The sequence below is a fragment of the Nomascus leucogenys genome, chromosome 1a (assembly GCF_006542625.1).
Source record: "Nomascus leucogenys isolate Asia chromosome 1a, Asia_NLE_v1, whole genome shotgun sequence".
NCBI classification, from domain to species: Eukaryota; Metazoa; Chordata; class Mammalia; order Primates; family Hylobatidae; genus Nomascus; species Nomascus leucogenys.
The window spans coordinates 74,316,406-74,344,083 of NC_044381.1; the positions used below are offsets into that span (position 1 = coordinate 74,316,406).

At 39.9% G+C, this 27,678-nt stretch overlaps 1 protein-coding gene across 5 annotated transcripts; it reads right to left on the bottom strand.

Moving 5' to 3' along the window:
• Positions 1 to 360: 360 nt before the first annotated feature.
• On the bottom strand, positions 361 to 26,473 carry CCDC198 (coiled-coil domain containing 198). 5 transcript variants are annotated; one of them, XM_030811119.1, is made up of 7 exons: positions 26,109 to 26,473; positions 23,455 to 23,537; positions 15,450 to 15,536; positions 13,960 to 14,058; positions 12,985 to 13,144; positions 7,992 to 8,114; positions 361 to 2,656 (listed from the first exon to the last, which is right to left on the bottom strand). In XM_030811119.1, the coding sequence occupies exons 1-7, from the start codon at positions 26,329 to 26,331 to the stop codon at positions 2,421 to 2,423; spliced, it is 1,011 nt and encodes a 336-aa protein (XP_030666979.1). In that variant the 5' UTR covers positions 26,332 to 26,473; the 3' UTR covers positions 361 to 2,420. The 5 variants fall into 5 exon arrangements, with proteins under 5 accessions (XP_030666979.1, XP_030667014.1, XP_030666998.1 ...); XM_030811154.1 differs by lacking the exon at positions 7,992 to 8,114 and having other exon boundaries at positions 23,408 to 23,537; positions 26,129 to 26,473; XM_030811138.1 differs by lacking the exon at positions 7,992 to 8,114.
• Positions 26,474 to 27,678: the final 1,205 nt, after the last annotated feature.

A 27,678-nucleotide genomic window follows, 5' to 3' on the forward strand; every position in this document is an offset into this window, starting at 1 on the left:
CCTTGAATTCATAACTACATTATAAGGAGTTCTACATGGAGCTGGCAAATAAACAGAGAAGGCATTAGGATGGATTTTCTTTTGAAGCTAACACACTCTGATAGGTTTGAAAAGTATTTTGAGCTATGGCATCCTTATTGGCATATACACATAGTTCCTGTATCCCAAGGCAATGCTTAATTTTGGCCATTCATTTAGATGTATAAATGGCAACAGCTTTTGGAAGAAAAAGTCATTTTCTTTACTGTATAATCAACCTTGTCTATCCAAGCCTTCTGTGAGATGATGGAAATGAGGGTGAGCAACTGCATAGCTGGAGAGAAACAAGTGTTTCTCTAATTGACTAGTCAACTCAACACATTCATTAATTCAGCAAACATTTGATGATAAACTCTTTGCCAGCTGTCATGCTAGGAAGCAGGAATACTATAGGAAGAAGACATGGTTTATGCCCTCATGTAGCTCACAGTTCATTAAGCTTGTGGAAGTGGGTTTCGTGAAATTGAATTTCAAGTCACAGAACAGAATGGTGAAGACGTGCCTTTGGCTTCACTAATTTTAGTGTTCAAAGTTGTCCATCCCATTTTTTTGTGTTTTAAGCCTTCCAGATTGACCACAATAAGTGAGGACACCATGAACAGGTTGGATTTGTTTATCCTCTCAAGGATCTCATTTTTTCTAGAAGGCTGGCTAGTCAAACAATGCATGCATTCTTTTGGTGGAAATATGCTTCTTACCTACCACAGAAAAAGTAAGAAGACTACTCACAAAGAACTGGGAATAGATGTGGCCAGGGACAATCTAATAGCCTTCTGTCCTTGGAAGAAACATGAATTTTTATCGCCTAACATCTCAGGCTTGTTATCTTCTTAGTTTCTGATGTGAATGCATTGAATGTCAAATTGAAGTGGTGTTTTCCTCTATTTTTTTCTGTTTTTGGAGGCTTCCCATGTAAGGCATAAAAGGGTCTTTTTGTTTTGCTTTGTTTTAAAGCTTTACTAAATTCTTGGAAGATTCTGGATTGCTTAAAATTATTTTTAGATTATGCTAAACATGGAGCTGCATTTTACACAAAAGTTCTTAAAAATTGTCCCAAAAGCGAATTTTTCTAAGTGGAATAACTTTAGAATTGAACATTTATAAGATTCCTTTTATTTTTTAAGGAGCTCTAAAATCTACATCATAATCTAAGAAGTCTTAATTTTGAACTTTAATTCACAACGATCTTCTACACATGACATTATCTCACCTGTATCCTGTAGGCTCTCTGTTATGGTTAGCTCACTAGAAAGTGACCTAAGTGAGCTTAGTGTTTAATGCAGCATTACTGTGACTTTCCTTTAGAAACTCACTTTTATTTGTCTCAAGTCTACTTTTTCATCTATTTGTTCTTGCTTTTTTGTTTTTTACTTTTGAGACAGAGTCTCATTCTGTCTCCCAGGCTGGAGTGCAGTGGAGTGATCTTGGCTCATTGCAACCTCTATCTCCTGGGTTCAAGCAATTCTCTTGCCTCAGCCTCCCCACCAAGTAGCTAGGATTACAGACGAATGCCACCATGCCTGGCTAATTTTTGTATTTTTAGTAGAGACAGCATCTCACCATGTTGGCCAGGCTGGTCTTGAACTCCTGACCTCAAGTGATCTGCCCACCTCGGCCTCCCAAAGTGCTGGGATTACAGGTGTGAGCCACCACATCCAGCCCATCTATTTGTTTTATGTAATCTAATTTTCTTTTTAAAAACATGGTGAGGTGGCAAGTCTCAAAGATGAACCCCAAAGGACCACACTTTGGCATTCATGCCCTGTGTAGTCCTCTTCTGCATTAACTCCAAGCTGGCCTATGACTTTAACCAACAGAACATGGTGGAAGTGATGCAAAGTCAGTTCTATGACTAGCTTTTAAGAAGACTGGCAACTTCTGTTTCCTCTTCTTGGGACAATTGCTTTTGGGAGCCCTGGGCTCATATGAGAGAAATCTCTGCAGTGTCCTGCTGAAGAGATCATGTGCAGATGCTCTGAGACTATATGGATAGGGGGCAAGGTCCCCCTGTGTCAGTGTCCTAATGGGGCCTCTGGATGACTCCAGTCCTAATAGTCCAAATGTAGTCCAGTTTCAATGAAAATTTCAAAAGATTTCAAAAGGGAACAGCAGAAGAACCACCTAGCTGAACTCAGCAGCCCACAGGAAAGTGAGACAATAAAATGGCTCTTGGTTAGCTCCTGTGTTTTGAGGCATTTAGTTATGCAGCGATAGTTAACAGCACATATGACTGACTTGTTAATCGTAAGACTCTAAAGATATCATTTCTTTTTATCAAAGTGATTTGCTTTCCTCAAAGTAATTCATATATCAGTTTGGAAGATTTTGAGCGTAAAACAAGCTTTCAATGCACTCAGTATCTAGGTTAATGAATAGTATTCTTATTCTCGATCAAAAAACTCATCAAAAAGTGGGATTCTCTCTGTCCTGGTCCTCACCAGTGCTCGTGGCTTCTTCTCATCTTTCCCCAACTCATCTGAGTCAGAGCTGGAACTGTCCCAGAGAAGCTGTCCCTGGGCCTCTTGTTCATGAAGCCATGTTTCCATTTTGCCAATTTTCCAGGGACAGTAGTTATTCACTGCTTGATGTTTCAAAAATTCTGTATTCTTTGAATTTCCTATAAAAAAATTAAGTTTCTTTAATTTTTTGCCTTAGCAATGATTTATTTGTTCATTAAGTGCCTAGCTTAATAAATAATCTGCTTGGTGGTTTTTCAAATTATATATACATAGTTTGAAAAATTATATATATATATAATATATATGTATACATTTCAACTGGTGTCTCTGTGAGCATTAAACATTTTTTAGTTGTTATTTTTTAAATGATTTAAATCTTCCAAAAGTCACAATAATACAACATACACCTATATACCCCATCCATCAACATTTTGCCACAATATTTTTCATCATATATATGCATATATCTATCTATCTATGCATACTTTCCAGCTGAACCATTTGAAAATTAGTTGTAGAGTCACCTCCCCCCTAAATATATCACTACAAATCTCTTCAGACCAAGGGCATTTTCTCTACATAACTATGATACAATTATTACACTTAAGAAACTTAACATTGATATAATACTGTTTTCTAATATGTGATCTATATTCAAATATCCATGGTTGTCACAATAATGCCTGTTACAGCTACTTTTTATTTGCTGTTTGTGTTTTAATTTTTAGGTCCAGTATCCAATCTAGGATCATACATTGCATTTTTTTTTTTTTATTATACTTTAGGTTTTAGGGTACATGTGCACAATGTGCAGGTTTGTTACATATGTATCCATGTGCCATGTTGATTTCCTGCACCCATTAGCTCGTCATTTAGCATTAGGTATATCTCCTAATGCTGTCCCTCCCCCCTCCCCCCACCCCACAACAGTCCCCGGAATGTGATGTTCCCCTTCCTGTGTCCATGAGTTCTCATTGTTCAATTCCCACCTATGAGTGAGAACATGCGGTGTTTGGTTTTTTGTCCTTGCGATAGTTTACTGAGAATGATGTTTTCCAGTTTCATCCATGTCCCTACAAAGGACACGAACTCATCATTTTTTATGGCTGCATAGTATTCCATGGTGTATATGTGCCACATTTTCTTAATCCAGTCTATCGTTGTTGGACATTTGGGTTGGTTCCAACTCTTTGCTATTGTGAATAGTGCTGCAATAAACATACGTGTGCATGTGTCTTTATAGCAGCATGATTTATAGTCCTTTGGGTATATACCCAGCAATGGGATGGCTGGGTCAAATGGTATTTCTAGTTCTAGATCCCTGAGGAATCACCACACTGACTTCCACAATGGTTGAACTAGTTTACAGTCCCACCAACATTGTAAAAGTGTTCCTATTTCTCCACATCCTCTCCAGCACCTGTTGTTTCCTGCTTTTTTAATGATGGCCATTCTAACTGGTGTGAGATGGTATCTCACTGTGGTTTTGATTTGCATTTCTCTGATGGCCAGTGATGATGAGCATTTCTTCATGTGTTTTTTGGCTGCATAAGTGTCTTCTTTTGAGAAGTGTCTGTTCATATCCTTTGCCCACTTTTTGATGGGGTTGTTTGTTTTTTCTTGTAAATTTGTTTGAGTTCATTGTAGATTCTGGATATTAGCCCTTTGTCAGATGAGTAGGTTGCAAAAATTTTCTCCCATTCTGTAGGTTGCCTGTTCACTCTGATGGTAGTTTCTTTTGCTGTGCAGAAGCTCTTTAGTTGAATTAGATCCCATTTGTCAATTTTGGCTTTTGTTGCCATTGCTTTTGGTGTTTTAGACATGAAGTCCTTGCCCACGCCTATGTCCTGAATGGTATTGCCTAGGTTTTCTTGTAGGATTTTAATGGTTTTAGGTCTAACATGTAAGTCTTTAATCCATCTTGAATTAATTTTTGTATAAGGTGTAAGGAAGGGATCCAGTTTCAGCTTTCTACCTATGGCTAGCCAGTTTTCCCAGCACCATTTATTAAATAGGGAATCCTTTCCCCATTGCTTGTTTTTGTCAGGTTTGTCAAAGATCAGATAGTTGTAGATATGCGGCATCATTTCTGAGGGCTCTGTTCTGTTCCATTGATCTATATCTCTGTTGTGGTACCAGTACCATGCTGTTTTGGTTACTGTAGCCTTGTAGTATAGTTTGAAGTCAGGTAGCGTGATGCCTCCAGCTTTGTTCTTTTGGCTTAGGATTGACTTGGCGATGCGGGCTCTTTTTTGGTTCCATATGAACTTTAAAGTTGTTTTTTCCAATTCTGTGAAGAAAGTCATTGGTAGCTTGATGGGGATGGCATTGAATCTATAAATTACTTTGGGCAGTATGGCCATTTTCACGATATTGATTCTTCCAACCCATGAGCATGGAATGTTCTTCCATTTGTTTGTATCCTCTTTTATTTCATTGAGCAGTGGTTTGCATTTTATTTTCTCTTCTCAGTATCCTTTAATTCAAGAATACTGTTCTACCCTTTTCTTCTCTTTCTCTCTCCCACAATCTCTACACCCCATCACCGTTCCTCCTCTTTCTCCTCTTCTGTTTCCTCTTCCAACTTCATTGTCTTTTTCATTTTTCCTAATGTAATGCTGACATTTTAAAGAATCCAGATAAATTATTTTGCAGAATGATCCTAAATTTGAGCTTACCTTATTATTTCCTTGTGATTAAATTGAGGTTAAACATTTTGGGCAAGAATATTGCACAGGTGACATTGTGTAGTGCTTTTTATTGAACATCTACTATGTGCTAGACACATAATATATACTTCTGACATTCACATCAACTCTGGCTTCATAGCAGAATCACCTGCTGCAGCCTTTTAGAAAGAGATGTCTAAACTGTACTCCAGACCCATAGTACTGGGAAGTTCAATGAGTCTGGCATTCTGTTTTACTTTATACTTTTTATTAAAAGAGGCAATTTATTTTTAGTTTGGGATTTTATGTGCATATGTATTTACCTTAGCTTTTTATTTAAGCAGTTCTCAGCATTCTTTATAAGGCACTCCAGAAAGCAACAGGAGCTTTCTTCCAGGAAAGCTGGCTTTTAAGAAAACAAAATCTTCCCAACCACTTCGGAGCTGAAACAAAAATCCTAGGTCAAAGCCCAGAGTTTCCCACTAGACTGGTTGAAACGACCATAACTTTTTGGATGTCATCTTAATGATAATTGTTTATTAAATCTTTTGGCATAGTTTATGTAAGCCCTTGATATCTGAAGTTGTGTACTATTATATAAGAAAATCCAGTATTTCTTTTTACCTTGTGCACCATATTTTTAAAAACTACTTTATTGAACTGTGATTGACATACAAAAGCTACACATATTTAATGTATACAGCCTGGTGAGTTGGAAACAAGCATTTTAATGTGAGAATTCATGCCTTGTGATTTGTTGGGTCTCAGTGAGAGGCTACCAGTTTTTCCCCTTGAATACTATTATAATGCCTATTTAGATAGCACTGGCAGATAACCATCTTAATTAATGTCTGCAGCCCTGGTCTCTCTCCTAAGCTACAAAGGACGTTTTTGTAAAACTGGACATCTCCACTTTGATATCTACTTCGCAATAATGCAGCCCTACCTTCTCTTTCTCTCACAAACCTGCTTCTGCTCCTGGCTACGCTAATTCAGCAAACGGTACTACCTTTACCCCATTGTCTGCCTAATTCTTCAAGAGAAACCCAGGAATCCACCTGGTCTCCTTACCCTCTCCATGCACTGACATCTAACCTATCACCCGATAATTCTGATCATTCTGTCTCCTAAAGATCTCATATCTGGCTGCTTCTCTCCATCCTGATCATGACCCCACTATCCTGGTCTCAACATCATCTCTCACTTGTGCTTTTGCTGTGTCCTTATAATTGGTCTTCCTTCATCCTTTTACTTTCCCCTCCCACCCATTCTCCACAGTGTAGACAGAGTGATATTTTAAAATATGAACCTGCTTATGCCACTCTCCTGCCTTATCAGTGGCTTCCCATTGATCTTAAGATAGAGTTTAAAATTCTTATCTGACATGGCTTACAAGATCCTGTGTGATTTGGCCCTGCCCATGTCTCCAGAACCATCTCCAGTTACTCTCTGAATCTCTCGTTCACCTAGAGTCCACCGTGTTCTTTCCCACTGCAGGACTTCGGCACATGCTGTGGTTGATTACCACTTTCAACATTGCAGCACCCATGGTCCTCACACTTACGTGCCCTCCTCCCCACTTCATCTAGCTACTTCTTATCTCGGTTTAAATGTCCCTTCCTCATGGAAACTTTCCCTGACTCCACAGATACCAGGTCTACCCGTTATACTCCTGTTAAACATCACTTTGTTAAAACCAGGAACCATATCTGCCTGGCTCATCACCATACAATGAAACGACCACACAATGCCTGGCACTTGGTATATGCTAAATAAATATTTGGTGAACAAATAGATGAATAAATGAATAAACAAACGAGCAATCAGAGAATTTTGGGAGATGGGAAGTATTGGTAACGAGGACCTAAAAAAGGCCCCATTCATTGGGGCTCAGGAATGCCAATCATCTCTGCTCTGCAAATTAGTCAAGAACTACCAGAGGTACCACTCAGACTGGGAACAGGAATTTTCTAGAACATCCAGCTATCGGCAGGAGCTCTGAAACAGAAGGGGAATGTTTGTTTGTGGTGGGATCTAGTGAAATATTAATGATAGCCTAAGTCCCACAACACCCTTGATGTTATGAAAATTCAGGTCTGATGTTAGTGTATGAGACAAAATTCAAATATTCAGTTTCATCCTTGAAAATCAATCCTTTGTCACTCATAAAGTATTACATACATAGTTTTGTGTATACAGCATTAGAATTTGAGAGCTTCTGAGCTAGGTTTCTTATTACTTGTTACATTTTTATAAATCCTTGTTTAATTCTCTGTGGTTTATAGACTTTAAAAAATAAAAACACAGTCTTTAAAAACCTAAATGGGTTTCGGGTGAGCAGAGTAAAGGAAAGTGTATCCTACTCCAAAATTAATTTAGGGAGAGAGGAATGCAACAGCTGTCAGTGGGAAAAGTAGGAAGTGATTTAGGTAGTAGAAGAATCACATAAAGCATGAAAACTCTTTGATGGTTGTGTATTTTATAATATGTGTTTCAGAAAAATCTATCACTACTATATCAAACCCAGAATTTCACATACAGAGCTATATTAAAAAATAAAACAAAACAAGATTCTTTATAGAAAGAGTGCAGGTGGCCAAATAAGACCAGAATTTTGAAGCTGACATTCAAATAATGGATTCAAAGTGACACATCCCTGAAGCATATGACTGTTTTCACTATAAGACATCAATTCTAGCCAGGCGCGGTGGCTCATGCCTGTAATCGGATCATGAGGTCAGGAGTTCGAGAGCAGCTTGGCCAACATGGTGAAACCCCGTCTCTATTACAAATACAAAAGTTAGCTGGGCGTGGTGGCAGGCACCTGTAATCCCAGCTACTTGGGAGGCTGAGGCAGGAGAATCATTTGAACTTGGGAGGCGAAGGTTGCAGTGAGCCGAGATCATGCCATTGCACTCCAGCCTGGGTAACAAGAGTGAAACTCTGTCTTAAAAAAAAAAAAAAAGACATCATTTCTATCCTTCTTCAGTTTTATCTATATTCCCATACATTTGTATGGCACTTCTTCTGTTTTTTTGTTTGTTTGTTTGTTTGTTTGTTTGTTTTTTTGTGACAGAGTCTCTCTCTGTCGACCAGGTTGGAGTGCAGTGGTGTGATCTCGGCTTACTGCAACCTCTGCCTCTCAGGTTCAAGTAATTCTCGTGCCTCAGCCTCCCCAGTAGTTGGGATTACAGGCGCGTGCCACCACTCCTGGCTAATTTTTTGTATTTTTATTAGAGATGGGGTTTTGCCATGTTGGCCAGGCTGGTCTCGAACTCCTGACCTCAAGTGATCCACCCTCCTCAGCCTCCCAAAGTGCAGGGATTACAGGCATGAGCTATGGCCTGTAAAGTGCCTGGCCACACTTTACATTTTATGTGTGCTTTTATACATGTTAATTTTTACATAAACTTTACATGGTATACAATACTTTATTCCCATTTTACAGATGTGGAAACTGAGGTTCCTGGAGGTTAAACAACTAGAATTTAGCTATATTCTTTCTCTCTCTAGAATAAAATTATATAGAAAAATATACAGTTAATATTCATTGAGAGGCTATCATGTGTCAGGTACTATTCTAGGAACAAGAAAAGGTCCCTGCCTTCATGGAGCTTCCATTTAGTAGATGCACTACTGGGACTCAGGGAAGGGCTTTGAGGTCAGTTCCAGTGCTCTTCCCACCCTCTATGTTCATTCATGTCACAGCTTCAGCAAAGGGTAGGAGCCACAGAAACACATTGAATCTCATAGACTTGCACACCAAAAAGAGTGAAATTCACTATGTATATGTTATATGTGGTTTGTCATATGATTGTGTATGTAATTTGTTATAGGAATGTATGTAAAATATATGTAAAGCATGGGAGATTTTGTTTTAAAGATGCAGTAGAAAGCAGCGACTGACTTTTCTCTCACAAGAGAGCCACAACCCTCATTTCACCTTTCAACAGGGGAACAAGAACGGGCGAGTATGTCATTAAGAGGAGACTGCTACAGAGGAACCTTAATGACCAGACCATGATAGTAGAATGCTTAATGACCAGACCCTGATAACAGAATGCTTATATAAGTGTAAGATCTTAGCTACACTCCATTTGTAGGAGAAAGTGAACTACTTTTAGAAGGCACGGAAAGAAATCAAAGATGCTCTCTGGGAATAAATAAAAAGCAATCATTGCTAGGACAAATGCCGAGCGCAGAGGTGAGAGCTGTCAGCTCAGGAGTCAGGTGCCCTGTGAGTGCATCCCTGAGCAGTTTCACCTCTCACTGGCTGGCTGTGACCTTGCACATGTGACTGGACCTCTCTGGACCCAGTCTCTTCATCTGTAGAAGAGAGATGGTAATAATTTTCACCTTGTAGAGTTAATATGAGGATTAAATGATGCATTTAAAATTCTTAGAAGCACTTTGTAAATATTAGCTGTATCCATTATTATCCCAATGTCCTACACTTTTACATGTACAGGGCTGCACAGTGAACACTGCAGCACAGGACAGAATGATATCCTTTGTAGGCATTGTAATCTCTCCATCATCAACAAATTTCCAGTGATATTTGCCTTACTTCTCTTTCCAACAACTTCAGCAATAGGCAAGTGAGTTGATGCAGACATGTCATTCTAAGAGTCTAGTTAATTATGACATCATTATAATAGGAAGAGTTAGAGTTCCCTCTATGTCATACTAGCAAAATCTACATTTTCCAGGCTCATTTTGTCATGTGTATCACACACACACACACACGCACACGCACACAAGTTGTTACAAAGAAAAAGATTCTCATATGGTTAAAGTGTTGAAAGAGTTCTCAAGGGTTATCTAGTCCATCTAAGTTTGGTTAATGTTCAAAATCACTTGAGGAACTTTTAAAATGTAAAATTCTTTCACCTTCAACCTAGAGATTCAGATTCAGTAGGATGAAGCTGGGAGACAGGACTGGGTGTCTTGCTATGTCACCCAGGTTGGAGTGCAGTGGCATGATCTTGGCTCACTGCAACCTCTGCTTCCTGGGTTCAAGTGATTCTCTTGCCTCAGCCTCCCAAGTAGCTGGTATTACAGATGCCCGCCACTGTGCCCGACTAATTTTTGTATTTTTAGTAGAGACGGGGTTTCACCATGTTGGCCAAGCTGACCTAGAACCCCTGACCTCAGGTGATCTGCCCACCTTTGCCTCCCAAAGTGCTGGGATTACAGGCATGACTGGGTGTTCTTGAGAAGCTCCTCAGGTGGTTCTGCTCATAACCGAGCTTTTGTGCACTACTGATGCAGCTACGCCTCCCTCACTGGCACTTGAATTGGTTCCTGCCTGAGTTACTCCTTCTATTCTCCCTTCTCTACACTCCGTCACTTCCAGGAGAACATGAGCTCCAAAGTCTGCCAGCTGCTTTAACTTTCCTTTCAGAAGTCGCAGAGTGCGGCCTTCTTTGAAAATAAGGTCAAGGAGTCACAACCCCCACATTTGCAAACTTTTCCAAAGCTGTCCTTGACAGAGTTTCAAGTCCTTGGTGTCCTGGTGGGGCTGTGTGAGAGTGCAGGTCAAAAAGACCTGACCTTGAATCCTGGCTCTATCACACTGGGGCTAATAGTAGCTCCTACCTTCTAGGCTGTGTGAGAATTAAAAGAGACAATGCATATTAAAGGCAAACCACAGTACCTGGCTTATAGTAAGCACTCAACAAACCTTAGCTTGAACAAAATGAAGCAGCTTTAAAAAGCATCAGGAGAGCAGAGGAAAACCCCTTTCTGCATGTGCCAGTTTCTCCTTGGTCCCCTCCAGGTCTGAGACATCTTCCAAGGACTTCGCCAATGCTGGTTTTTCTTGGCGTGCTCTCAAGTGATGACTCTTAAGTGTCTAACTTTAGCTGAGGCTTTTTTTCTTGGTTGTTTTGCATATTTTTTTAAGGTATGGTTTAAATGGTAAAAATTGTTTATGTGACTACAAAGGATATTTCATTCTGAGACTTGGGAGTATAGGTTAAATAGATGCCCCAAGTAGATTTTCAATTATTCAGCCTTTTCTTATTTAATTAACTTATTGATTAAGCATTCTGTTTCTCCGAGTAGGAGCAGTGTCTCTTTCAGCAGGCAATTTTGCATCTTAGAAGTTCAAGACCTCCAGAGACATAGCCAGCTTTTCTGCAGCTCTCTCAGTGGTGGGTCAGTCCTGCTGATGTGGGGATTTGGCCCACAGCACAGCAATCTGTGTGTGTGAACAATATTGGAAATTTCAACTGTGGGTTTACCCTGGGGAAATACAAACAAGGAAAACTTAATGGGGCTCTAATTGGTGGGGCAATGTAGCGTAGAAGTTGGAGACAAGCCTGTCCATTAAAAAGCATAGAGCGATCTGAGAGCATAAACAATTTGGCCCAGCTGAAATGTGGGGGCAGGGTGTGAGAGTGGCAGAAAATGAAGCTAGAAAGGCTAGGTAGGCAATGACCAGATCCTGAATGTCTTAGGATCCCATGTTGAGTTTATTTTATTTTATTGAGACAGGGGCCCTGTTATGTTGCCCAGGCTAGGTTTTGAAATCCTGGCCTCAGGTGGTCCTCCCACCTCAGCCTCTTGAGTAGCTGGGACTACAGGCATGAGTCATCACACTTAGCTCCATGTTAAGGAGTTTAAATGTTGTCTTCAGGCTGACAAGAATCACGGAGGATTTTTGTTTTTCTAAGCAGGAGAGTGACATGGTCAGATTTGCGTTTTATAAGATTACTCTGATGTTAGTGCAGTGCTTCTAGAACTTCAGTGTGCATGAGAATCATCTGGCAATCTTGAGACAATGCATGTTCTCATTTAGTAGGTCTGGGGTACGACCTCCAATTTTGCCTTTTGTAATAAACTCCCAGGTGATACTGATGATGCTTGTCTGTGGTAATACTTTAATTACCGAGTAAAGTTAAGAATCACTTAAAGTTAAGTGTTTCTTAAACTTTAAGGGCATCACAATAACCTGGAGGGGTGGTTAAACCCAGAGAACTGGGCATAACCCCTGCAGTTTTTGATTCAGTCACTCTGGGCCCTAACAGGTTCCCAGGTGATGCTGATGCTGGTGGTCTGGTGACCACATGGAGAACCACTGAAGTGAATCGTTGATGGATGGACAGTAAGACCTAATGGGAGGGGCCAAGTCAGGAGGCTGCAGCTGGAGCCCTGGTGTAACAGGACCAGGGCCATACCTAAGGCAATACTACTGGGAATGGAAGAGAAAGGGCAGATTTTACTGCTAGGTGATATCAGCAGGGCTTGGTGACTGACCAGCTGTAGGGAGATAGGGAAGAGTGACATTAGAGGCCTGGTCCACTGAGCCAGTAGATCAGCAGGAACAGCAAGCTTAGGTTGGGCAGTGATTCATTCTAGAAATTCTGAATGTGCCAAAGAGGGTTGACCTGCACAGAAAAGGGTGCAGTCGGGAAGATAAGTGTCTGCATATGGTACCAACTCTGCCGAAGCAAATTTGCGATGTGACTGCAGGCAATATCTCTTCATATGCTTCATTCTCGCTAACCACAAGATGAGGCTATTATGTCTTTTCTCCTTCTAGGGATGAGGCAAGGCTTGCAATGAAGCATGCAAAGCATATTAAACCCATACAAAGAAAGAGACATTTAATTACCAAGCTTAAGCTTCTGTCTTTTCCTCCCAGCCATCCAAAATTACATGACAACATGCCCACTATATTCCGGGAAGTAAAAATCTCAGCAAGAGCTCAGAGCTGTTTGCTGTCTTCTCACCATGTCCCTCCCTTGGTAGTTTATTTGATGAAGTTTTGAAAACACTTGAAATATTTTACTAAAAAATTGTACATAACTCACCGGGACCTCTGTTCAAGATTTCATCAGGCAACATGGTTAGAAGGTCATGGTCATCATTCCGTGGGTTGCTTTGAAGGGTTTTCTTGGCTTTATGGTCCCTTGGACTTTGCTTATTAATTCTTGCCTCTCCATGAAGACTTTTCTTTAACTCCATTTGGGCCTGAAAATCATCAACCATAAATGATCAATGTTCTTCCCAAGCTACTTTCACCAGAATAGATCAACAGATCAGCCACTTTGCAAGTTGTGTGCTTATCTGTAGACATCTGCAGTCCTCTAACCAGAACCTGGTTTCCTTTTACCTATTAGAAGGTATGGGAACTTTCTTTATTGACAGGCTTGGTAGGAGAAAGGTGAGTGCGCCCAGTCTCAAAAAGGTATGGCTCAATTAGGATGAGGACCTTTACAAAAGTGTGTTTCTGTAGGCTAGCTGATATGATTGGAGTCGCAGAGAGCAGTAACTAAAGGCTCATTGCCTAGAGGGAGGAATTTGGAATATGACAGTTATAGGTATTACTGGTAAAGGGTTTTTTTGTTTGTTTGGTTGGTTGTTTTTTTTACAAGAGGTTTTTCTTGTTAGATAATTCTATGGCAAGAATTATAGAGAGAGGCCTAGGTATCAGAATAAAGAACAACTCACCCCGTCTTCCTTTCACTAAACCAAGAAAAATGATCTAACCCCATTTTCCTATGTCCAGAGCGTCATAGGAGCAACTATTTTTAAAAATGGAGACTTGAGACACAGATACATCCTTGATAGGACTGAAAACTTAGAAAAGACTCAACAAGGTTTTCAGCAGAAGGAATCTTCCTGATTCTTCTCAGCTTTAGTAGTTGAACTTTCAACCTCAATGACGATATTTAAAATGCTAAGTAAAGACTGGCTCTCTATGCTTGATATATTCTTGTGGCAGGGCAGTGATTATGTGATGAAAATTTGGTAAATATGACACTCTTTTCTCTTCTCGTATTTACCTCTTGTCTTTTACGGATCATTTCCAGCATTTGCATCTTATGCAAATATTGTCTGTTCTCAGAAGTATACATTGGAGTTTGCATTTTCTTTTCTAGTACCTGCTATGAAAGACAACACATTTGTTAGTATGGGGTAATTTGTTACTGACTCTGCAATTCACAAGTTTAGATCCTTTTTGAAACAGAGTCAGATCTTAATCAGTCATAACCCATAGAGATATCTTTTCATGACAAAAGTGGACTATTGTGTGTCCCTGACAAGTCCTTTGTGTCACTATCAATGAATGAAGTGGCTCTTTGATGTGTATATATGTAGTTTTTTAGGTTGCTGTAGAGTTTTGTAAACCTTAAATGGGAATATCTTTCCACATCTCATTTTTGACAAGATATCATTTCCATTGTAAACAGACGCTTATTACCACCTCCCCAGAAATGTGTTCTGGTTTGAGGAAAACTTTCTTTTTCTCCCTGCCTCTTCTACCATTGACTAATTGGCTGGCTATGAAATGAGAGGGAAGCTGCTGAATGGTGAAATGGAACCTATTTCTATAGAGTGCATTTCCATATGCCAGCATAAGCCTTGGAGAATATTGCAGTTTAGGGAGGATTTGAAGTTGATTATTTGTGACTCTGAACATCTCCCCGCCGGTGCATCATAAACTCCAGTGGGACAGTGCAGACAGTTATTGAGGGCAGCCAGAGGTGAATATACCTTCATTTGTCATTTGCTGTTGCCAGGAAAGGTGATGTGTTGCCATGTGGATAGTGACTGTCAGCTGATATGAACCTCAGGGAGGGGTCATCTCCACAGATGCTGTCAGCACCACAAACGTGGGCTTGAGGATGTGACAGCACCTGGACATCTTTATCAAGTCAGCCCCCACAGAGCAGCACCTAGCTAGCTCCAAAACAAAATTAGGAGTGGAAAGTGTTGAAAATCTGCCTCTACCTCCCAGCTTTCATTTCTGTGTGAGGGGAGTTCTAGTCAACAGAACATTATAAGTGCATAGCAGGGAAAAGATACACAGAAGACATTTCCCAGGATTAATTTTTGGTGAGGTTGTGGCAAATAAGTCAGGAATAACTTGTAGATAAGATTTCTCCTGCAAACTGAGAACAAAGAGAAAGTTTTAAACTGAGGGGAGGAATGAAAGGGAGGACTTATGCTGAATTTTTCACAGATTTGAAAACTTCAGAATCACCAATTTCTAAGTAAAAGTCTTTTCTCATCTACATAGCCCTGTTTTCAACACAAAGCAGAAAAGGGCGCAGAGGTCATGCAAGAGGTAACAGCCACTGCCAGTTGGAGGCATGCACAGAAGAGAATAAATAGCTTTGAAAAGTTCTCACTCTGAATGACTTAACAGTTTGATTTGTCTTTGAACTCCTCCATGCAGAGAATGCATGAAAGGACCAGTGTGCTCCAGTGCCCCAATCTTGTGTCGCCCACCCCCAGTTCACCTCCCTGTCAGGTTGCTGCTGCAGCTCACCTTTGCTTTGTGCATTGTCCTGGCTTCTCGCTGGCTCAGGAGTCTTCCTGAAGTAATTACTCGTGGCAGGTCAATGGGTTCAAGCTTCTAGAAGTTCAACGTTTAGAGCAGTCAGCATTCCTCATGCCATGAGATGATGAAACACAAAAGCCAGACATTAAACTGTCTTAACACTTTGCAAAAGCGGCACTTATTTCTGAGAGCATACAGGAAAGGTGATTCCAACAGCATTACGGTTATATTGGTACAAAAGGCTTTTCAAACTATCTGGGTTCTTTATTATTCTAGTGCACTGTCGACAGTGCCTTATTGATCTAAGTGTTGGTCAGAGAGTTAGGAGACTAAGATCCTCTTCTGTCTGCATTGTGGGACCATGTCCAAAGTTTCAAACCATCAGGATCTTAGAATATTAGAGATAAAAGAGGCACGAGGAATTTATTTTATTTCACACATCCCTTAGGTACCCAGCTGAACTATTCCAGCCCTTAGGGAAGCAATCTGTTTTTAAGATCTCTAGAGAAGCTCCTTAGTAGTAATCACTGGTGATTACAAGACACATTTAAAATGAAACTGCAGTGTGCTAACACATTTTAGAGATGTCCTTTTCTGGCAGGGGCTTGGCTTGATAGGGGAGATCATGTTGGCATTTCAGGGGGTCACTAAGACTGGGCAGCAATTCATGTCAAGCGGTCTGCCTCCGGCCCTTCTTGCCTTAGAAGCTGAGCACTGAGAAGTGATCAAGCAGGTTTGGGAGACAAGGCCTGTTCTCTTGACATTGACATGCAATGGGGAACGTGGAGGGCCACAGAGTTTATCTGTTCCTTCAGTGAGTACTTAATGACTGCTACATGCCAGACATGGGGATGCAGCGGTCACCAAAAATGGATGTGGCCCCTCATGGAGCTTACAATCTATGCATAATAGATGTACTTTTGCTTGTGTGATTATTCAAGTGATAATTACACACCTGCAGGGCAGAAAAAACCTGCAGGGCAGAACTATGACACTACATAACTGAAGGACTCCACCTGAAAAGTAGGGTGTGTTAGGGGTTGAATTTTGCCTCCCCACAAAATTCATATGTTGAAGCCCTAGCCCTCCATACCTCAGAAGGGGAACTTACTTGGAAATAGGGTCATCGCAGATATAATTAGTTAAGATGAAGTCATGCCGGAGTAGGGCAAGTCCCTAATTCAATATGATAACGTCCTCACAAAAAAGGGGAAATCTGGACACAGACACACACACAGGCAGAACACGATGTGAAGATGAAGGGAGAGGTTGGGGTGATGGTTCTTCAAGCCAATGAACAGCACCCAAGAGTGCCAGAAAACTACCTAAAGCTAGGAGAAGTCGTGGAACAGATCTTCCTCACAGGCCTCACAGGGAACCAACCCTATGGACACCTTGATCTCAGTCTTCTAGCTTCCAGAACTGGGACACAATATGTTTGTGTTGTTTAAGCCACCTGGTTTGTGGTATTCTGTTACAGCCTTAGCAAACTAAGGCAGGAGGGAAAGGGCTAGGGAGGCAGTTCAAGAAAGTGCCTTAATTTCCAATTTCTACCTTTTCAGTAGAAATTGGAAGGTTGGGAGTTTTTAGGGAACTAAGTTGTGCCATAGCCCTGAGGTGGGGAGTGATCATGATCTCTTGAAGGAATGGAAAGAAATCGGTTGGCTGCAGTTTACAGTAAGTGAAACAGCAGCTTGGAATGAGCTGGAAGATGAGGCAGGGGCCAGGTCATTCAGGGCCTGACAGGCCATTAAGATAGTGGTCCCTTAAAAGCAATGAGAAGACACTGACATGTGTTAAGCAAAGGAGTGACACGATTACATTTGCTTTTTTAAAAAAGGTCACTCTGGCTGCAGTGTGGAAACTAGAAAGGAATAATTATGGATGTGGAGAGATCGGCTAGAAGGACAAAGATGATGGGCTGGGGTTGAGAGAGGGAAATTGATGAGCTCTACAAATGTTTAAAGCTGACCAAATCAGATTCATTATGGTTAGTAAAGGGGAGTAGAGTCCACAGTACAATGAATGGAGGGTGTTATCATACCCTATGATGGGCAATCCAGAGGAAGACCTAGTTTGGGTAGGATGTAGAAGGAAAATACAAATTTGGTGTGCAGTAGATTGAGTTTGAGACACCTTTAAGACAGGCCAGTGTAGATGTTGAGTTATACAGGGAGCTTGGGAGGAGAGGTCTGTGCTGGAGATTTTGGGGAATAATTCCAGAGTAGAGCATGAGTGAAGCCCAGGTCATGGGCAAGGTCAGGAGTGAGAAGAGAAAAGCCAACAACTGCAGACTCCAGGAGTTCCAGTGGTGAGGCTGGTGCCCAGGAATAAGCTGGCCAAGGAGACTGGGAAGTGATGGCTCAAGAAGTAGGAGGAAAACCATGAGGACATCATGCTGCAGCAAAGAGCGTGAGCCCTACTCCCAGCTTAGTCCAACGCTGAAGGCACATGCTAATTTAATTTAAAATGGTTTAGTTTCAGTGTGATTTGTTGCATTATTAAGGGAGTAGATATGGAAGTTAACTTGGCTTTCAAGGTGACCAGGATAAAAAGAGAGAGTGGAACCACGGAAGATAGATACTGGATATTCAGCACCTGTAATGGGGAGCATGACCTGGGTCCCCCACTACTTCCCTGTACAACCACTTCTAGGTCCCTGGTCCTGGACTGAGAGCACCAAGCAGTCCTTTCTGCTGGAGCAGGCCAAAGTAGACCTGGTAAGGAAGAGAAGAAGGGCAAAGGATGTGGAGACAAAGAAGAGACAACAAGGGGGAAGAGCTCATCTTTATGTTAGATATATACCAGGTAATAATTTGCATTTGTGGTGGGAAGTGGTTCTCTGTTCCGTTCTCACCTCAGAGCAGGAAGTGAGTCTTTTAACATGACTTAGCAAAGATGCAATGAGAGGAGATCAATCCTAGTAAGAGGAGTTTGTCTGTTCCCCTGGCTCTTAACTCTGCAGGACATGAAGATGCAAAGCAAATGGGACCTGCTGGCACAAGAGGCAGCTGCTGATCAAGTCAGAACACTGCAAGAAAAGGGGAAGGAGAAGGGGAGAGGAGGCCAAGGGAGAGGAGCCCCTCAAGGCACCTGTGGGAGGAAGAATCAGGAATGACCGAAGGGGGATTTCTGGAAGCTGGGGAGAACAAGTGTTTGTGCCATCCTCTGGACATGCAGTGTTTAGGATTTGGTTCTTTCTCATTAGGCCTATATGCCTTTGCAGCCATTATGCACGCCATGCCCAGGGTTATAAATATGTAATCTCGTTCAATCTTCATGTGAACTCCGTGGATAATTATGAAGATTCCCCATTTCAGACAGGTTGCTGACTTGTCTAAGGTTGAACAGCTAGACAGTGGCATCTCCAGGATTTAAGCGCAAGTGTGTCCAGCTCCAAATCTAAAGCTCTTTTCTGCACTATATGTTCTCCAAAATGGCTTATCATCAGACTTTTTTGGGATTAAAAAAAAAAACAACCAGAAATTCTTGGCCCATTCACTAAAGATTGAGATTCAACAGGTCTGGGGTATGTCCTGGAAATAAATATTTTCAAAACTCCCCCAGGGATTCTGATGATTTCTTTCTAGGTTGGGGGCCATTGATTTCTATATTGTCTTAAGTGAATAAAGGAATGACATCATAATAGACTACGGAGGATTTTTTTTTGTGGAATATTTTTGAAAAATTGAGTCTGAAGAAGCCAAGAATTTTTAGTTTTATTAAACTCATCTATCCATAAATTCATGGACCAAGTTTTTGCTTTGATAGTATAAATATGTAGTTATCACAGATCTCTTTCTTCTATTTTCAGCCTTTCTGTTTAAACACACAATTCTAATAAGGGTTCAGTGGTAGATATCTTCAAGAACTCTCTCCAGGTTGAGTTTCTCCCTGGCCTTTGCAAATAGCCTAAGGAATCACACTATTCCGTCACAAAAGCCACTAGATGGCAGCAACTAACATTGCAACTGAGATCTCTTTGTTAAATCATTTGCCACTTGATTTGAGAAGCACTGCAGAAAATTGTTGGTGAAATTGGCTTCCGCTAAATAAACCAGTCAGATGAAATTGCCTCAGAATTCTGGGTTTGTGTGCATGTTCCTTTTCCCTGCCCAGGAAGTGAGATGCCTCACTTCATCTTCTTCAAAGAGAACACAATGGAAGGAACTGCTAGAGAATTGATTAGAATGACACCTTATTTTCACTTTATAATATAAGTATCATTTGTCTAAAGACTTCTGGATTATTTGACTTCTCAAACGAAACAAATGGTCAGCATAATCAGTTGAAGCGTCTGCTAGGAGATTTGGGAATCTGGTGAACGGCCAGGGGACTCAAGAGTGCTGATACGGGGGTTGCAATGTCAATTGATTGGTCAGGGTGGGTCTTATAGGGACAGCGAGGTTTGGACAAGTATTTGAAGATGAGACAGTTATCCAAGGAGATCATCTGAGGACACACTATATGTGTGGGGGGAACACCTCCAATTTAAGCTAGACCTGAAATGGTTGGATAAGAAGGTGATGAGGCCAGAGGGAACAGTGCTAATCAACTCTTCAATAAAAAGGCCCATTTGATTCAGAGTTCCCTGGCAGAGGCTCTCAAAGCCTCTCAGCTCCAGGCTGGATAGCGCTAGTTCATGACTTGCTCTTTATTTGAGGAGTAGATGTTTAGGAAGTAGAAGGTGCCAAAAATATAACTCAAATAATTTAGCATACAATTAGATTTGGTTTAATAATTTAAAATAATTTTAGAATTTTCTTTGGCAGAAATTAGGCTATTAATTAGCATGTCATGAGGACCCAGCATGTATTATTCTCTCAAAAACTCATTTGTGCTGGAAAATGTGCTGAGCTTCATTTGTGAAGATAATTATAGCTGATCTCTTTGGGAGTGTCTGCCAAGTTTCTAGTGATTTCCCTCCTCTCTGGGAGCTGACTCCAGAGTCTACAGGGGAAACGACTCTGCCCACGTATCTACTGCCTGAGCATATCCTCTGGCCATAGCTCATTGGACCAGAGCTGAAATCATGAGCAAAGCTGAGCCAATATCCTTTCTCCTAGGAATCTGGAATTGGAGTCAAAAAGGCCAATCTGTCCATTTGACTGGAACTATAAGATACAAGCTCAGGGTGGCCATATTTCATTGTGTACCTGAAGAACAGAGAAAACTGATCTTTGGGGAGAAAGAGTATAGCAACTGCACAGAGAAGAGCTTAGGGATTGAGAGAGCTCTGCATTTCAGGTTCCAAGGTATCATTCTTCCCCGAAGCTTAGGTGTCTCCCAGATCTTTGGTTCGATAAAACATTCCTATATCCTTTAGTTAATCAGGTTAGTTATTTTTGCTAGTCAGTGAGACTTCTAATACAGTCATGTTACAGTGATGGTACACACTTCGAATACAGTGATTACAGGTCTGCAATAGCAGGGAGTGCACTTTGAGCGCTTTATCCCCCCTCCAGCAGGGAGAATGGGTCTTACTGTCATTCATTTACTCATTCATTTTACTCACAAACTTTTGTGGATCTCATATTAAGTATTAATGGCTGAAGACATAAGATTGAATAAGACAGAGTCTTTGCAACCTAAGGAATGGGAGAAAATTTTTGCAATCTATCCATCTGACAAAAGTCTAATATCCAGAGTCTGCAAGGAACTTAAACAAATTTACAAGAAAAAAACAAACAACCCCATTAAAAAGTGGGCAAAGGACATGAACAGACACTTCTCAAAAGAAGACATACACGCAGTCAACAAACGTATGAAAAAAAGCTCAACATCACTGATCATTAGAGAAATGCAAATCAAAACCACAATGAGATACCACATCACACCAATCAGAACGGCTATATTAAAAAGCCAAAAAACAGCAGATGCTGGAGAGGTTGTGGAGAAAAAGGAATGCTTTTACACTGTTGGTGGGAGTGTAAATTAGTTCAACCATGGTGGAAGACAGTGTGGTGATTCCTCAAAGACCTAGAGGCAGAAATACCATTGGACCCAGCAATCCTGTTACTGGGTATATACCCAAAGGAATATAAATCATTCTATTATAAAGATACATTGATGTGTATGTTAATTGCAGCACTGTTCACAATAGCAAAGACATGGGATCAACCTAAATGCCCATCAATGATAAACTGGATAAAGAAAATGTAGTACATATACACCATGGAATTCTATGCAGCCATAAAAAGGAACGAGATCATGTTCTTTGCAGGGACATGGATGGAGTTAGAAGCCATTATCCTCAGCAAAACTAACTCAGGAACAGAAAACCAAACACTACATGTTCTCACTTATAAGTGGGAGCAGAACAATGAGAACATATGGACACAGGGAGGGGAACAACGCACACTAGGACCTGTCAGGGTTGGTGGAGAGGGAGAGCATCAGGAAGAACAGCTAATGAATGCTGAGCTTAATACCTAGGTGATGGGATGATCTGTGCAGCAAATCACCATGGCACACATTTACTTATGTAACAAACCTGCACAACCTGCACCTGTACCCCTGAACTTAAAAGTTGAAGAAACAAAAGGCATAGTCTTTGCACTGAAATAATTCATTTGTCTTGATTCTTTGTTTTTAAGATGGTTGGTTAGGGTGTGTGTGTATGGGGGTGGTGGTGCAGTGTTTGACTCTGAAATACCAATGTTCTCTTTTTGAGCTTGTTTGACTATTGAGAAAATCAAAACCTAACCTCCTTTGTTTAGGATTGATAGATATAAAAAGTACTTGTGAGCCATAAAGTACTAGACAAATATTTTTCACTAGTTAGAGTAATATCTTCTATTTGAACTAATCAGCTTAGAGGCTTCACAGAAACATGTATTAAACACACTCCTTTGAAAGCAAGTATTTGATTTACGCATAAAACACATTTTAAAACTGTCCTGTTTACCTAGAGGATTTGTAAAAACTTGTAAATTAGATATTAATTTGTTATATTTCATTTTATTTTTCTTTATCTAAATAATGATTTGATAGTTTCTAATATTTTGGGAAAAGATACTCTTTTGAGACAAAATGATACGATCACTTCAAATAATGGCTGTGAGCTTCTGCAGAAGACAGGTAAATAAAAACCAACTGAAACAGAAATAATCCCCAACAAATGAGCTCCAATACCCCTGGGATTGGTCCAGGCATCTGGGTGAATTGTGTAGCAGGTGGGATTTGGCTTCAAATGTCAGTGATAGATCCTGCTCACAAGACAGTCCCAAACCCTCCTTCCAATGATGCTCATTTTCAAGGACCACTCCAATCTACCCATTCCCTTTCTAGGTTGAGAGTTCTTAAAATGTATAGCTAGCTACAGAGAACCCATTAAATATTTATTAAGGTGAATGCGTTTAAAGCTCTTGCTTTGCTTCCTCGGAATCCAATGTCCGGAATTTAAACAACCAGTTAACATCTAGAACAATAAAAGGTTAAAGATAGAAGGACTATAGAAATTACTTATGCTGACAGTTAAAAGTACAGACTTTGGAGACCTGGTTGATATCTGGCCTCTGTGAGTCTTGGGGGTAGTTACTGAACTCTTTGACTAGCACGTATAAAACGAAGATAATTCTTCCTTTTTCATAGGTGGCTAAGAAGATTAAATGAATGACATAGATTGAATTGCCTAGTATAGTATCTGACTTGTAGTAGGGTGTAATTAAATAGTAGTAGCTGTTATTATTTATTACAAGTTGTTTTCCCATAGTCACCCAACTAATCAGTGGTAGATTCAAGCCTCTTGAGTTCCATCATACCTATGTCCTTGCTACTAGCTTCTTTCGGTGGCTGGTCTTAAAAGCGAAATCATTGCTAAAGGAAATCTTAAAGTAATAGAGTATTTGCGATTGATGACATTTTTCTTTAAGAACATTCTCATTAATAGCTTGGTCATTATCAATATCCCTCTTTGATGATTATAGTTTAAAAAGGAATGTTACCATTATATCCAAGAAATTCCTTATGAAGCCTTTTAAATTCATCTTACTTGAAGTCTTTGGGGTGGATGCCTTTTAATAATACTTGTTTCTCTGTGTTCCAGTGGGATGTCAAAATACAGGTCCCTGGATGCTTGAATGATTGGGGAAGAAACAGGAATAAGACATTAAATATAATTTACTATTAAATCAAGCAATCATTAGTTACTAGACTTTGTCAACACAATTTTGTACCTTTTCAGTTATATATATCTAACCTGTGGGTTGAAAGTGGAGATGAAACACAGAAAGCAGGGAACCTACATTAGTGCAAATGACACTATTTTAGTCTAGACCTGGGATTTAATATCTGCTCTCCTAACTTCCTACTCAGGTTCATACTTAGGGGAAGAGTTACAAAATTACCAATATGTTGACTGCAGTTATTTTTCAAACAGAATTTGGCCTGGAAAATACAAATTTATTGACTTGTTTTAATTGCATAAAATCTCCTCCCCGAAATATAAGACATCAGAAAAAATATATAACTTTAAAAAATGAAAATAATCTTCTTAGATGAAATAGATGATAGATAGATAGGTGATTATACAGAAATGAGAAAGAAATGGAGTATGTGTGAACACAATTCAATAGCCCCTTTAGTGAAAAAAGTTTCCACAGGTTGCCTCTATAATACAGCATATCAATATTCTTTCCTGATGAAACAAGCTGGGGATACAGAGTTAAGCCTCTATTAGGAAACAGAGAGGCTCAACAGATCCATTATGGATTTTATTTTCCAGCTTGATTGTCCTGAGCTCTTGGGAGTGCTACCATGACCAACACTGCATGAATGAAGTTCTTGTCCTTCCCTTTTAACAATCTGGACACATTCTGATTTCTAGATTGTTTCATAGACTATTTTACAGCCCCACTTTGCATTTTAAATGGAAAAATCCCTGCTGCACCCATTAACTCGTCATTTACATTAGGTGTATCACAAACATGGCACATGTATACATATGTAACAAACCTGCACGTTGTGCACATGTACCCTAGAACTTAAAGTATAATTAAAAAAATAAAAAAAATACATGGAAAAATCCCTGGGTAATTATGCATCTCTCTCCTTAAGACATGTGAATGACCACTTTAAGGACTTTGTTCTCTCTGACTTTTAGTGGGATGGAAACTATGTCCTTATTTTCTTTTGAAAAGATGCCAGCATATTGAGCAGGATGGAAACAACAAACATGTCGGATTTAAAAATGTAAGTATTTTAGCTATTTTTTCAGAAGCCTTACTAATCCTTATTTATTTTTTTTATTTTAGTGACATTACTCCATTATTTAATTAGATTTTCCTCAAATGGCATAGGCTGTGTCAGGCATTTATTTTTACCCCTGATTACAAGTGAAAAAAATTGATGAAGTAACTTGCCCAAGGTCATTTGATTTGGTATTTGATGAAGCTGGGGTAAGAATATGGGAGATCATGAGAATCGTGATCTCCTTGTTATTTATTTTAGTGTGATTTTGTCACTTCAGACGTAAGCTCACCATTTATTCAGTTACCTAAATCTGTTTTTTTTTTTTTAATTGAGACAGAGTCTCTCTCTGTCATCAAAATCTTAAAACTCTCAATGGGGGTTTGGATAAAAAGGGAATTCCTCAATAGGAGCATTGCATACTCTTAGTACACATTCACGCTCCATTTTTTAAATCATGTCTTATCACCTATCCATCTATCTATCATTAAAAAATTCCTAAGGGGAAAATTCCCATCCATGTGCTTAAGAACTTGAAGAACTTAAAGAGCATAAAAATAGGCCGTATAGAAACAACCAAAGGTTATCAATTCTGCAGACAATAGCCATGAAAAATCATTCTAGGCAAGATATGCTAGAATGTGAGGCTTTCTGAACAAGGCATCCAATAAGGGAAACTTATTTGTGTTATTGATCCAGAAGGTGAAGAAAAGGGAAAACAATATACATATATACATATATATATATATAATAAACATATATTTTTCTAAGTGAGAATGTCTGTTTAATTATCATTGTGGTCATCATAAAACATTTTACATGGCTTATAAAATATCCCAGGATTTACGGCCACTTCAGGCTCAGAGCTTCCAATCATAATGGGAAAGAATTCTGTTAGTTCTGCAGATGACCATGAGGAATGTGGGGTTGGGAAAAGGGTGACTCATCCACTCCTCTGTACTGCAATAAATCAATTCTGTTTAGGGTGGTTTCAAAATTCATGTTAGAATTAACTCACTCTTAAAGTGCTGCTTTCAAAACCACAAAGCCTGGTGCATTAAACTATACTGGAGAGAATGATTTAAATTTAGAATCTAACTGAAACACGATTGCTATCATTTATCACTAGTATCTATGTAATTTTAATGGTCTGGCAAAACTAGGTATAAACATTGAAAGCATTACAAACTGAGCTGAAACAAAATGATGTATCCTTCTTATATGGAATGGTGAAAAGCCCTTTGTACAGTCTATACTCCCATTCTAATGCACCCAGAATACTTTCAATTGACATGCAATCCTCATTGAAAGATTTGTTTGAGTTTTCAAAGATAGCCTAAATTCCTTTACATTTCAGGAATTTAGAAACTTTCTGAGATCATGGAGACAGTCAGATAAATCTATTAATAATGCTCCTTGGTCCAGATACACACATCTCATGCTGGGTTTTATGTTTACCTGTAGAATATCTTCCATACCAGGTTTCTTGTAAAGGTGGCAGCTGCCCTTCCAAAGCTTTTTTCTGGTCCTGCAGTCTTGCCAGTGAATATGAAGTCTTTTCTTCCAAATTCTGATTGAATGCAAAGTCCACACGGCCAGCTGAGGGAGTCTCTACCTCTTTGTTTTGCAAAGGTGCTACTTTGATCACCCTAGGGTGAGTCTTAGAGTGACTCAGGCCCATTTCATGTGAAAGACATTCAGAGGAAAGTGGCGAGGGAAGTGGTTTTGGGGTCTTTAATATAGCTTATTTTAATCAAGGCATTTCAGAAGTTTACCCTGGCTTTACAAAGCAGTCATTTCCTTCGTGGCATCCTTCTAGCTCTGTTTCACTGCACACTAACCCTTTTGGCCACTTCCTGGGAGGCTGGTTTCCATGGAGACTTCCCTTCAACTTTGCCATTTCAGACCCAAAGAATCCAGTTAAACATTGACTTGGTTATGCTACTTTCTGAAATACTCAGTGATAGGAATAGAAGCCACTATTGATCATTAAACAAATATCTAACACCAGGAAGGTTATTAACAGAGAGAGAGATGTAGAGCAGAGGTTTAGAGAAGCCTTAAACTTGACCCTTTCATTGCAAGTACCTTTGTAAAAAAACTAACTGCTGAGAACAGCTAAGCCATCTTTGCAATTAACAGGATGCATGCTAATTACCAAGGCTTTGTTAATCTTTAATTTAATTAAAGAATTTATCCCCCAAATAGGAAAGAAAGCAGCCGAGTGGCTAAAGCGTCATTTGATTTTTCTGTTGATGACTTGAGTTGCCTTTGAAGGAGGTGAATACATTGCAGGATAGGAGGATAATAGAAATTTTTTTCCTGGGGATGAGGGGAAAAACTTCTTGAATAAATGGTCTAAGTAAACCTTGAGTTTTTAAAGATAGCCTATTCACTATGTTTTTAAATTAAATTAAATTAATTAATTTATTTATTTTTGAGACAGAGTCTCACTCTGTCACCCAAGCTGGAGTGCAGTGGCGCGATCTTGGCTCACCACAACCTCCGCTTCTCCAGTTCAAGTGATTCTCCTGAGTCAGCCACCCAAGTAGCTGGGATTACAGGCACCTGCTACCACCACACCTGTCTAATTTTTGTACTTTTTAGTACAGAAGGAGTTTCACCATGTTGGCCAGGCTGGTCTCGAACTCCTGACCTCAAGTGATCCACCTGTCTTGGGCTCCCAAAGAGCTGGGATTACACGCCTGAGCCACAGTGCCCGGCCTATTATGATTTTTAAAGTAGAAAATAAGACTGGAAGGAAATGTGCCGAAACATTGAGTAGTGATTTTTGAATGGTGGGATTATGGGTGATTTTTATTTTATTCTTTATACTTAGAAGTGGGACTAACTTTCAAGCTCTAATTGTTCATGACCACAGATTACTTGTGTTTTCATCACATCTCCATAAAAAAATTAAAAGAAAAGTTATTTTTCATCTTTGCAGAATCCATTTCCTAAGGGACTAAGGTGGTGTTTGGAAAGTCTTGGTAGACAATCACGTTTATCTAAAAAGATGCCTGAATTT